At 33.1% G+C, this 14358-nt stretch overlaps 2 protein-coding genes across 2 annotated transcripts; both read right to left on the bottom strand.

Annotated features, from left to right (window-relative positions):
• Positions 1–4340: 4340 nt before the first annotated feature.
• On the bottom strand, positions 4341–5270 carry LOC306637766 (olfactory receptor 5H17-like; the record flags this gene model as incomplete). The annotated part of the gene is made up of 1 exon (XM_079100557.1): positions 4341–5270. One exon carries the CDS (start codon positions 5268–5270, stop codon positions 4341–4343), a length of 930 nt encoding a protein of 309 aa, XP_078956683.1.
• Positions 5271–13301: 8031 nt separating this feature from the next.
• On the bottom strand, positions 13302–14228 carry LOC306637774 (olfactory receptor 5H18; the record flags this gene model as incomplete). Its single annotated transcript, XM_079100565.1, has 1 exon — positions 13302–14228. The coding sequence occupies one exon, from the start codon at positions 14226–14228 to the stop codon at positions 13302–13304; it is 927 nt and encodes a 308-aa protein (XP_078956691.1).
• Positions 14229–14358: the final 130 nt, after the last annotated feature.

Here is a 14358-nt window from a genome sequence, read left to right as displayed (position 1 = left end):
TATCAATTTTATAAAGTCAAGGAGGGTAGAGGAAGTATCCAACAAAGGCTGAACATGAAATAAAGGGAAATGCTCAGAGATTTGTGTAAGAGCATTTGTTTTTTCTCTGGAATTTATTAAAAGTTGTCGACTGAGGGAAACTTGTCTTTTTAGTCTATTCAGAATGCAGTCTTTTTCCCATAGAATATGAGTACAAAAGAGAGATCTGATCTTAAGTGTTGCCAGAAAATTGGGTTTTTCATAAATATACTAGTATTATCAAATGTAAAAATTGCTTTATCTTTAAATATGAGCACAACATGAGAGTTATAACTTAATGATTAAAAATATTTAGTTAAATATTAGTAATATGCCCAGAGAGTAGGTTTTCAGTATTCTCACCACCAATAGTTACAAACAAGTAACTCTATATGATTGAATGTGAACTTGCTTCACTTGGTCAATCACTTCACTAGGTCAATCACTTCACTGCATACATGTGTATCAAAGCATCATGTGGTAAAAATAAAAAATACACAATAAAATTTTTAAAATTTCTTAATCTTTGTTGTTACAGTGACTAAAATAAAATTTCTCTAGAAATCCTGCTTCTTTAAATTGAGAGAATCTTGGTCCCTCACGATCATTTTTAGTAGAATATCTAGTAATCAACTATAGGATCCGGGAAAAGGGAGTATAAATAAAAAGTACTATTATCATATAAATGTGGTTTAATTTAGAGTGAAATACTCTCCATGTAATTCCTTTTCACTTGATAATTGAAAATGATCAAATTCAATTTTGAGGTGGGTATTTCTTAAATCACACATGCTAGAAAGAACCTTTCATCATATTTCCTGCTAAATAAAGTATTCAAAAAGATATTGTCACATGCTGGTGACAGCATAGAACTAATATTTAAGTGATACCCTGAACATTTTAATCAGAACACCTGATGAACTAAACCCTAAGGGTCATTTTATTAGAATTTTTAAAAATATTTCTTATAGAAGAATCAATATGAATTGAATCTTTAAACCCACATGTAAATTATTTGAAGTTATAGATCATGAAATAGTCATTATTTTTAGATTAGATAATAAACATATCACTAGAGAAGAAATCAGTCTTACAGCATTTTTCCTTCTCCAAAAGTCATCATAAATTTAAATGTGAGAGTTCACTGTTTTCCATTTTTGACCAGCATTTTGTTATCTTTCAACTACAATCCAAATTGTTACAAGTTACCCAGATTTTTACCTTCCAATAAAGAATTTTAAAACTACAGAAAACATTTCAGTCTTACCAATAAATTCACAGACTGTGAAGGTCCTTTAAAAGTATTAAGTTTTGTAAAGCAGGAAAAAATAGATGATTGCAGAAAATAGAAAATAATGAGCTTAACAATTCTTTGCCTAATTATCCATTTCAGAGGTTTAATTTCGCAGCCTCAATAAAATTCCACTTATATAGGTTTACTTGCACACAAGAGTCAACTAGTTATACAACTCTGTGATTTTTTTTTCACAAGTGAAAGGAGTGATAATTTTTAAGTCCCTTAAGACTACCAAAGAGTTCCCTGTAGGACCAGTGAAGTTCTACTGAGCACTGTGGATTTGAGTATGTATGAGAAGTTCAGTTAGCTCCACAGGCATAAGAATGCTGTAACCATAAACAGCAGTCATTGTAAAGAGTTCTAATTTTAATTTAAAAACTGCACTTTAATTTTATATTTTACCTGACAGAGGACACTTAAAACATGTGTATGGAAACTACAGTTTATTTATTCAAAAAGAAAGTACCATTCTGAGTGTTTTGATTACTTAGTTTCAGTCTGAACTCACCAGAACATCATTTTAACAAGAGCAAGAATTGGATTCCCTTAGGAGCCAACTTCAAATAAAGTGATCCTACTCATGCAAATTGGAGCTTAAATTCCAGACACATGCTTAGCTTCCCCCGCTTTAATCTGAAATTTATTAGGCAATTGTTAGAATGAGCAACTAAGGAAAACAAAAGATAAGTATCTCAATTAGATTTGACCCACCTCTTGCTTTCCAAACAGCAATGACAATGAATTTCATGTAAATATTTTTAAGATGTGCATTTGTTTCAGAAGATCTGGGTTGGTGCTCTGGAGACTTTATTTCTAATAAACTGATGGCAGTGGATGCTTTTTAATTATATGACCGTCATCATTTTAGGGCCTAGATTATGAGAGGGACTTGATCATTAGACAAACCCAAAACTGTAAATTGGTTGATCTGCAAAGGGAGAAGTCAGAAAGAGGCAGATCTTCAATGACCTGGAAAGCTAGACCATGTTCTTGGTTCTTTCCCCAATTTTAAAGGAAAGCAATTCATGGATTATAAACATGGAAGTCCCTAAATGTACTGAATTATAAAAATTTTGCTTCATTAATTATTTTAAAACAATAATCTTCTAAATGTGATCTCAAACTTTCAGTATTGGCATCACTGAATTGGATAATAGATTAAGCTAGTTTATCTGTTTTCACAAGTTTTCCAGGTGATTCTAATGTCCAATGATTTGTGCAAACCATATTTTTAAAAGAATCCTAAAAATGCCTGTACTAGAGAGACTTTGACAGATAGCTAGTACACATACTAAATAAAATTGTCTTTGCTAATCTAAAATCCAAACTTTGAAAGACCCTGTTCTAGTTGTTCCTTCCTAAATTCTGACAAATCATTGTTCCTACCTAAATTATGTTGTTTCCTAGAACTAAGGATAATTTTGTCAGTGGTATCCTGAACACAAAAAGGCATTAAAATGTATGAATAAGCATATAAAGAGAGCATAACTATGAATTATTTAATTACCCCAATAAGGAAATAATTTACTTTCATAATAAAATTTCTATTTCCTTACTAGTATTTCCATGGAGTTGTTTCAATGCAACATGAGCAGTGCTCTAGACAACTGGGTGCACTAAATAGGCATATCATCCTTTACAACTAAATATTCATTAAAAAAATGCACATGGGTTTCATAGTTTCCTTTTGAAGCAATCAAAAATGCCATATTCAAAATTTGGGCTTTGCAAAGTACACATTTTATCCCTTTCCCAAAAACTCTAGAATGACAAAAATGATGTGTATGAAAAATGTATAGGGATAAATTAATAACACAAGTGAGAAAGGGATCATCAAATGGTGTTAACATTTTTATAAGTTTCCAAATTTAAAGTACTGATATTAATTATAAAGGATAAACTAGAGCATAAGAACCCATAGACCATGGAAGTATAAGAGAAAGCTGCAGAGGAAGTCAGAATTACTGGGGGACCCAAATGCCTATGGTATACTTACGTAAACTAAGGTGAGACTTGACGACAGGTTGCATAACCTGCCTATGCATTCATAGCTTGTTGTTTACCTCTCATTCAAGGAAAAGTCCAATTAGAGAAACAGATCTTTAAAATAAAAGAGGCACAAACCAGCTATTCTTTGGCTCATAAAAATGAAAAATCCATTTGGTCTTTGGTTTTTTGGGATTGGTTTATTTCACTTAGCATATTTGCAAATGCCATAATATTATTCTTCTTTATGACTGAATGATATTCCATTGTGTATATATACCACAGTTTCTTTATCCATTCATCTGTTGAAGGGCATCTAGGTTGGTTCCACATCTAGCTATTGTGAGTACGGGGGTTGGGAGTGAGAGAAGAATGGAGGAACTTTATGTAGAAGGAAATGGGAAGGAGGGAGGTATGAAAAATCATGGAATGAGACAGACATCATTATCCTATATACATGAAAGATTACACAAATGGTATAAATCTACATCATGTACAACCATAGAAACGAAATGATGTACCCCATTTGTGCACAATGAATCAAAATGCAGTCTGTAAAAAATTTTTAAAAATAAATAAATAATTTTTTAAAAGTTAAAAAATGAGCCAAAACCCATGTAATTGTGAGAATGTGTTCAACCAAACACAAAAGTGCCAACCACCCTGAAGGAAATGTGATATGAGTCTCCAGTTTATACCCCTGTATTAGTATCAAAGACATCATAATCACATCCTCCTTAGACAATGTGATCTTTTCCATTTATAAAGCAACATTAAAGAACACACAAGCCTATAAAATGTTTTCATTTGTTTTATTCTTTATCATAGTTTGACTTGAGCACTTAACTAAATACCTTATATATTGTTAAAGGACATAAACAAATATTTAAGAGTTTGCTAGATACTAAAGATTAAGTCATTTAAAAAAGAAGACATTTGTAACTGCAAAAACTATGTAACATGAACCTAATAATAACCAAATATCTTTCAAGAGTTTGCCACTGTTTTGGTACAAGGAAAATGCACTCTAGTATACGATCTAAACATTTCCCTTTAATGTTTTTGTCAGTGAATCTATGACTTGCTTGTTTCTCAGGCTATAGATAATGGGATTTAACACAGGAATTATAACCATGTAAAATAGAGAGAATATCATATCTTGATCATTTGCTTGCGAAGATGCAGGATGCACGTACATGAAGAGAAGGGGGACATAGTATAAAGTCACCGAAAAGAGATGGGCTCCACAGGTGGAGAAGGCTTTTCTTACACCCTTCTCAGACTTATTTTTTAAAATTGTAAAGAGAACTACTGTATAAGAGACAAAAATAGTCACAATGCTGAAAACCTGAATTGAACCAGAGAAAATAAAAATTAAAAGGTAGTTAATAGAAGGATCAGTACAGGAAATCTTTAACAATGCTACAATGTCACAGTAAAAGTGATGTATTATGTTAGAATTACAGAAGGTCAATTTGAATAAAAAACTTTCATGAAGTATGGCATGAAGAAAGCCACCTGCAAATGATAAAACTACTAGATGTTTACACAGGCTATTGGTCATAATCACTGGATAATGTAAAGGGTGGCATATGGCTGCATAACGATCATAAGCCATTGCTGCCAGGAGAAAACATTCTGTGGTTACACTGACTGCAAAGGAAAAAAAATGAATCTTGCATTCAGTGAGAGATATCATCTTGCTCTTGACTAATAAATTCACCAGCATATTCGGGGTCACTGTGGATGATATCCAAGCATCCACAAAGGCTAAATTACCAAGGAAAAAGTACATAGGGATGTGAAGGTGAGGGTCATTCCGGATCAGAGAAATCAGACCAAGATTTCCCACCATGGTGATGAGGTAGATCACAAAGAAAACCAGGAACAGTGGGATTTGCCACTCTCGGTGATGAGGGAGTCCAGTGAGAACAAACTCTGTCAGCAAAGTTGCATTTTGCTTTTCCATGTCCTCATTGGATGACTCCTGAAATGAAATGCAATCAATGCAAAGGAATATACAGTAAGCATTTAGAAAGTAAAAGAATTAGAGGAAAACTAAAAACAAAACCATATACTTATAAGCATCTCTTTATATGCGCTTTTTACATGCTCACCTATGGAAATTGTGTGGAGGGAATTTTAGGAATAAGAATATGCAATAATTTCAGTTCATTAAATATCCAGAAATAAACAGATTTAGAAAAAAAAGTCATTCCAAGCATATGCTATATTTATGTACATAATAATGAGTGTGTTGGATAAATCCTGAGTCTGACACATGTGTGAAGGTTTGAGGAAACTGATGTTTCCAAATGCAGTACTATAAAATGACCTCAAAGACATGAAGAAAAACATAAACTTTATTTAGCCAATGATAGGCATGCATTGAAAACTTTTAAGATACATAGAGGTCTATAAATTCTCTTTTAAATAGTTATTCTGATAGAAAATAGCCTGCAACAGAGGTAGCAGGATTCAGTTATACCAATCAGGAAGTTTCTTCTATTGTTCAGTGATCCAAAACCAGATTACTTATCTAAAGTAAGAAGCTTTACCACAAAAATATGGAATATGAGAGAGAGATTACTGTGGAAATGGACTCCATAGTTCAAGAATGAGATCTAGGACTGCTTATTTTGTAAAATGCTATTCAGGTGCTCCACATACTTTGAAAGTGATTTGCCCATAGACTTTAAGAGTGATGAGGGGGAAGAGAAATTTAAGAGTTCAGAATATACAATTAATAGGACTGCGAGACATTAGATGGGAGGACAATCATCAGTGAAAGATAGCATAGTCACATGGTGGCTTAAAATGAGACTGAGAACTCAGATTCTTAGATATTTGGAAGTAATATACTCTAAAAATACAAGTGATATGTAATTAGTAGTAGTACATCTCTCTTATTAGGAAAAAATGGCATAGGAATCATTGAAAGTCCTATGCTTTGAAGAGTATGTCATATGTAAAAGAGGAATAGAGAGGAAATAAACATATATTTAACAGGTTAAAAGTGTGCATGTACCATTTATAGATATTCAATAGCTGATCTTTTCTACCACATAAATCTTGATGATGAACAAAGACTTCTAGCCCTCTATAGCTAGAAACTCACAATCTATCCTTATTGCACCTAGAGTGAGTGCACTAAACCTAGGTTTGGTCAGTAAAACCAACCCACCATACATTTGGAATTTGGAGAATAGTAAAAGGAAGAAGGATTAGAGAGAAGAGTGGAACTGCAGCCAAGGCAGAAATATTAAGACTTCAGTAAATGTGTCCCACACTCAACAAAGGAATTAATAGCATTAGCTAAAACAATAGAAAGTTATACAGAAGTAACAGCAGACTTCATTGAACCAGTGTTGGGAAATGATTTTCATGCCCATTTTTACAGATTATTTCTCCAATCTCTCTAGCCTTTCTATGATGGAGAGTAAATATCCATTCAATAAACTCATTTCCTGTTATAAGCAAGAGTCTGATTCAAACAAAAAGATGTAAGGGAGAGACTAGAAAGAAATGTTCTGAGCAGAATGATCAGAAAAACAGGAGGAAAACTGGAAAGCTGAGTGACATGGCTTGCACATAAAAAGAGAGAAGATGAGCAAATGTCCTAGTAGGACAGTGAATCAACAGAGATCCCCGACCATGGAAATAAGAGATTTGTGGTGGATTTAGTGAGGGCATTGTCCAGTTGGGTATAGATTAAGGTCAGAGAATAACAAAAACTAGATGCAAAACAATTGGCACTAGAGTGAGGACTCCAAGTGACATGAGGAACAGTTGTCACATGTCTACTGCCATGGACAAATGCAAAACATTTATATTGTAGAATTTTCAGTGAAAGTATTTCATAATAAGGAGAAGAAAAGGCAGGAAGAGGAGAAAAGGGAAAAGACATATTTTAAAAATTGAGTTTTATAAAGAAAAATGAAAATAAAAAGTACATGCATGGGTAAGTGTGTGAAATATGAGCCAAAGAAGAGGAATAGAGAAAGTATAAGAGAAAGGCTGAGTAAGAATTAAAGGGAAAGGCTCAGAGCCTTGAGGGAAATAAACATCTTAACTTTAACTTCATTAAAAGTTGCAAATTCTATACTGTTACAATTCAGTTTAATTTCCTATGAAATTTGTGTATGAAAGAAAGATCTGATATTTAAATTTACATACAAAATTTGTGTTGCTTATAAATATACTAACACTGCCTAAGAGTTCTTTTCTTACTTAAAAGATGCTTTATCTTTGTTATTATAGTGCTTAGAAGTGATTTACACTAGAAGTTTTGTTGGTTTTGATAACACAAAAATCAAAATGACTGCCAGGTCAGGCATAGTCGCCCATGCCTTTAATGCCCAAGGATCAGGATGTTGAGGCAATCCCAGCAACTCAGCATTCTGAAGCAGAAGGATCACAAGTTCAAAGTCAACTTCAGCAACTTAGCGAGGCCCTAAGTAACTCAGCAAGACCCTGTCTCAAAATAAAAAAGCGCTAGGGATGCGGCTCAATGATTAAGCACATTCCTAGGTTTAATCCCTGTTACAAAATTTAAAAACAAAATTTAAAAAGACTATTGGGTGGTCAAAGACAGTCAAATGTTGTTTTCCAGCTTTAGAAATTTCTGGACAGAAGGTGGGTTGCATCACAGAAACCATGATGAGAACTGAATGTATCAAGGGGAAAATTTTCCCAATACCCTGTAAAGCTTTAAAAATATTAGAGTGGCCATGTTGTCTCTAACCTGCACATTTCCAAGGACCTACCAAATTTATGATGATCCTAATTTGTGTCAGTTACCAAATAGCTGAACTTACTTAATCTTTATATTTTGAGGAATGTTTCAGCTACATGTACCCTATCACATTTTAATGTTATGTAAGACCGCGTCTATCTCCAGTGGAACACTGGCTTGGGTTTTTTTACTGATCCTGCATCATGCAATTAGGAAATCCACTGTGTCTGAATAAAATGGTGTTTACTTATATTTTAACCTAGTTTGTAATTTTCTTGGCTATCAGCTTTACTTGAGAGCACTTTCATCTCTAACAATCATCTTTCAATAGATAATTTAGAGTCAAGGTTTTAAGCTGAAACAGGTTGTATGAAAAACCAACACTAATAATTCAGAGGTCAATGTATTCTGATTTGGGATGGACATCATTCCATGGAATCTCAAATCACAATAATTGGAAATTCTCAAATTCTGCTTGTGTGTGGATATACTTTTTAAGTCATAAATACTGGAGAGAGCACATTTTATGCATATTTTCTGATTTTATAAATGTACATATATAAGATACATAATTTATGTATGTATGTGCATATGTATATTCAATAAAAATATTTTGGAAATGAGTGAAAGAACAGAGGAGCTAATGCTTGACATCTTGAATTTTTTAATCAGACTATGTATTTCCTTAAGGAATGAATCTTTTTGTCAAAATCAACCAAAACTTGTAAAGAAAAATTATGATTGAATCTTTAAACCCAGTTTCAAATTATTGCTCTGATCCACCAAATATCTTTTAAAGTCTTTACAGTTAGGTTAACAAGCATTAAAAGCATTAAAAGGAACAAATCAGTCATTCAGCTGGCTCTTTTGCTTATCCAGACTTAAGTCATGAAAATAGAGTCCACAGATAATTCACTAATAGTTCTCCATTTTCACTTATCTTTCGGGTATTTTGTAAACTCAAACATATATTATTATAAATTAACAAAACTTTTAACTTTTCATGTAAAGAATAATGACTGTTACAGAAATCATTTCTGTCTTACCCATGCCTTGAATGAAATTGTGGAGATCCATTAAAGTTTAGGCTCTGTAAAGTAAGAAAAACAGAAAAAATACAATTGCAATACAAAAACAACAAAAATACAGGTAGCAATTCTTGGCACACCAATTCATCTTCAAGGTTTAATTTCCCAATTGAGCAACACTGTGTATATAAATTTATATTTTAAGAAAGAATCAACCAATTGCACAACTATGTGCTTTTGGCTAAAGAGGATGGAGTGGGAACTAAATTCCCAAGAAAACCTGAGGATTCCCATTAGGACACAGTGAATCTTTTCTATTGGGCATTGTGTATTTGGACATTCTACAGAGAAGCTAAACTGTTCCTCAGGGTATTGCAGATTGGGATCATAAACATTAAGGCACTATAGAGAGTTTTAGCTCTAACCATGGGTGTAATACTGTTTGCCACCACAGTGCACTTCAGACATGTTAAAATAAAGTTTAGTTTATATAAAAATGTACCATTCTGAGTGCCTTGATTTGTGTGGTTTTATATGACCTAATGAAAATGTGATTTTATTATGGCCAAAGAACTAGATTCTGCTCAGGATTCGGCAAATAATAAAGTTGTCATGAAAACTAGCTCATTTTCACATGTACTTTACCCCACTAGTATAAGCCTGAATCTAATGAGACATATCACTAGGCTAAGGTCAGAGATAGGAGCAAATGAAGGGAAAAAACAAAGAGGCCTCTATGGGAGGTAGTATACAACTCCTCTTCCCAAACTTTAATGCCTGTAAATTTCATGGAGACCTTGCTAAAATGCAGATTCTTTTCAGTAGTTAGGGACTGGGATTCAGGAGTCTTTATTTCTTACACAGTGATGCCTGTGGACACTTGGAACAGGCAGGTGATTAACTGAGGTTTTTTATCATTGGAGAAATCAAAAATTGTAAATGTGATTGTCCTGTAAAATATGAAGCAGGGAGGAGTCAGACATGGCCCCGGGAGGCAGTACAATAAGACTACACAGAACTTAGACTATGATAGGGGTTTTGCTGTTTATACTAATTTAGAGAAAAACTTTTGAGGAATTTTTACGGAGTCACATGCCCAGATTTTCCCTTTGAATATTCACAGAACTTAACAAACATTAATTCAGGAAAGTAACCATAATGGAATTGCAGATTTTAGATTTTATATCTGAATAGTGCATGTAAATAGCTACACAGTAAATTCATATTGTTGTTTTAACCTAACCTTCATGCATAAGTGAAAGAAGAAAGGGTATATTTTGGGAAAGACTCATTAATTATTTGAATTTAATTCATTAGAACTTTGCCAGTGAAAAGGAAAAAACATAGAAAAAGAAATTATATGTATATATGTTATTATATATATTATCATATATATATATATACATATATAAATGGATTCACTGACTATCCTGCGGACAGGTGGAGTAAACAATTTGATGTGCTTGGTTAGGTAGTGATTATCCTAACCATACTTAACATGACTTGCCCAGTAGGTGGATGCTGATACATAACAGGGGCAAGGAGTGAGGGAAGAATGGAGGAACTTTGGATTGGGCAGAGGGCAATGAGGGGAGGGAAGAGGATAGGGGGTGGGAAAGACAGTAGAATGAGACAGAAATCATTACCCTATGTACATGTATGATTACATGAATGGTGTAACTGCATATCATGTACAACCAGACAAATGAAAAGTTGTACTCCATTTGTGTACAATGAATCAAAATGCATTCCACTGTCATGCATAATTAAATAGAATGAATTTTTAAAAAGCATGTAATTATTTCTTAACTCTGTTGCCTATTTTTCACTAAAACATTCAGGGATAATCTTTTGAACTGCATTCAATTTAATAAATAACTAGATAAATTGTGATATCACATTAGTTTTAATTTGCATGTTCCAGATGTGTAATGATGTCAAGCAGGTTTTCATGTCCTTATTTCACATGAATACATACTTCAGGGAGTTTTCCCTTTGCAACTTTGTCCATTTTTAATTGGTTTGATTTGTTTTTATATGTTGAGAGCTTGTCATGTATGAAATACATACAAATCTTTTATCAGATATGTGATTGGCAAATACTTGGTACATTGATTATCTTTTCCTTGTATAAGATATTACCCAAGACCATTGTACCAATGCCTTTGTGCAGATTGACCCAGGGAACAAGAAGTAAAATCTATTCTTCTTCAAGGTAAGTTGGAAATTTTTTTTATGGACAGCACTGTCAGCTGTATTATATGTGCTTCTTCAATCATTTTGTGTGGAACAACACTATTTTCATAGAAAGAATAACATTTGAGGTAGACCCTAGGAAAGAATACCATTTCAATTGTAAATCAGTTAGGGAGGTATTGAAATAACAAGGAATCCTCTCAGGAGATAATTGTATGAACAAAGCATATAGTAGAGAAAGTAAAGTTTGTCCAGAGGCTTTCAGTAACACATTTTGGCTATAACATAGATTGCCTTAGAATTTTAGGGAAAGTGATTCTAGAGTTATGACAAGGTTGTTTTAGAGAAGACATCACATAATTCAGGGTGAGCAAACAAGTTTAAAAAATACATGCATACATGTAATCTGTACATTCACAAGAGGAAATATACATACCTATATATTTATAATCATATATATTCATTGAGATCTAGATTTATATACCACATATGTATATAATCTAGTAGCAAGGCATTTATTAAAAGTTGTTGAAGAAGTATATAATCTTATGTATAGTAGGAATCATCTGGCTGCAACGTTTGGAAATAGGTATAGGATGAAACATTTGGGAAATAAGGTATAAGTTGAATGGAGGAGGTAAGTAAATGGAATTTTGCAAAACACACAGATGAGTAGTTTTTAAAGTGAGATCCTGATTGGTATCAGTAGGAACGCATATGGAATTTCAATATTAAGAGGAAAGACAGGGTGGCTCAAGAGGCTGAGGCAGGAGGATCACAAGTTCAAAGCCAGCCTCAGCAATTTAGTAAGACCCTGTCTAAAAACAAAACAAAAAGGCTTGGGATGTGGCTCGGTGGTTAAGTCCTGCTGGTTTTAATTCCTGGTTCAACAAAAAGAGAACAGACAGGGGCGGAAATGCAGATGGCTCACTCACACTCATTGTAAAGAGTATAGATTATGAGGAAAGCTAACAATTAAGGACTTTTCAGGCCCTTAAATATTCAAGCTAACTCATTTTCATGTCTTTTCCAGGTACACACTAGGCACTATGACATTATATCTTCTTAACACTATTTGGTCTTTGGTAATACACATTTAAAGTCACTGGTTTTTGGTAATGCATGTTAATAATTTTGAGATGTTTCTGAGTTCCTTTTCTTGTTCCTTTTCTTGTTTACATTAATTTTTTGTTTTTAATTTCCTGAAGACTGAGACAATTTCCTTCACGTTCTAACACTTTTCATCTCTACTCCACACTAACTTTATTCTCACGTTAGCTTTCTGAATTAGCGAAGCTTTTCACATTGCCTGGTGTCATACAAATAATGCTGCAAAATGCCTTTAGAGACATCACAAACTAAGATGGACAACTCACCTCTTCTTATTACCCATAAAACAGACTGAGGTAAGAGCACCATTTTAGAATTTCGTTCTGTCTTCACTGTCAAACTTTTTTAATAATTACAATCCAATTTCTGTTTATTTATCCATGAGATATGTTTGTTGACTTTCTCCAAGTTTAAGATCAATTAATTCTCAATAAACCAAAGAAAAGGAATTTTCTTGGACTAGTAGATTTTCTGGGATTTTTCATCTGCTTAACACAAAGCTGACAACAAAATAGAGTAGTTGTGATATGAATCACCAACCTATACAACACTGCTGATTGTATTATATATCCTACTTAAGTTATTTGGAAATAAATTATAGTATTTAGTACTTAATGAATTAATAAAGTCACATTAAAGAACACATAAGTAAGTAAAATATTTTCATTTATTTTATGATTTAATTATTTTATGGCATGAATATATGATAAAATTCTTTTAATATTTTCAAATTAAAATATCACTATTTTAAGGATTTTATTAGGTATATCACCTTGTCACTAAAATACTTAAGGCATTGATTTAATCTGAGTAAAATAAAAGCTAGACAATTTTAATTACAAAAAACTTGAAACATTTTCCCAAACAAAGACACATCTAACTGGAAAAATTCTATGAGTTTCATTCTAAAAGAGATATATTGCTATAAGTTCTAAATCTTTTTCTTCAGTATTTTTGTCAGTGAATCTATGACTTGCTTATTTCTCAGGCTGTAGATAATTGGATTTAACACCGGAATTATAACTGTGTAAAATAAAGAGTCCATCATACCATCATCTGCTTGTTGAGATGCAGGGAGAACATACATGAAGAGAAGAGGACCATAGTATAAAGACACAGATAAAAGGTGGGCTCCACAGGTGGAGAAGGCTTTCCTTATGCCTTTGACAGACTTCTTTTTTAAAATTGTAAAGAGAATTAGTGTATAAGAAACCAGAACAGTCACAATGGTGAATACTTGAATTGAACCAGACAAAATAAATACCATTAGAAAATTAATAGAAGGGTCAGTACAGGAAATCTTAAACAATGGTATAATATCACAATAAAAGTGATGTATTATGTTGGAATTACAAAAGGTTAATCTGAATAAAAAACCTTCATGAATTAAGGAATGAAGAAAGCCACCTACAAATGATAACACTAATAGTCGGATGCATAGTCTGTTGGTCATAATTACTGGATAAAGTAATGGTTTGCATATTGCTACATAGCGATCATAAGCCATTGTTCCTAACAGAAAGCATTCTGTAGTTCCACCAAATGCAAAGGCAAAAAATTGTATCATGCATTCAGAAAGCGATATTGATTTGCTCTTAGATAACAAGTTGACCAACATATTGGGGGTCACAGTGGATGATATCCAAGCATCTACAAAGGCTAAACTCCCAAGGAACAAGTACATGGGGATGTGAAGGTGAGAGTCATTCCAGATGAGAGCAATCAGACCAAGATTTCCCACAATGGTGACAAGGTAGATCATCAAGAACAGCAAAAACAAGGGGACCTGCAGTCCTTGCCGATCTGTAAGTCCTGTGAGAACAAACTCTCTCAGCAATGTTCCATTTTCCTTTTCCATGTCCTCCCTAGATGTTCCCTGAAATGAAATGAAATAAATGTAAAGAAGAAAATCACTAGGATTTTTAAGTGTATATTGGCAAGAGAGAGTTGATAAAACTGTAACTGTACTTTTATCAAAACAATCTTTT

This window comes from Sciurus vulgaris (genome assembly GCF_902686455.1).
Source record: "Sciurus vulgaris genome assembly, chromosome: 10".
In the NCBI taxonomy this organism is placed as follows: Eukaryota; Metazoa; Chordata; class Mammalia; order Rodentia; family Sciuridae; genus Sciurus; species Sciurus vulgaris.
Note: the sequence above shows the minus strand (reverse complement) of the source record. Positions and strands in the feature narration are given on the sequence as shown.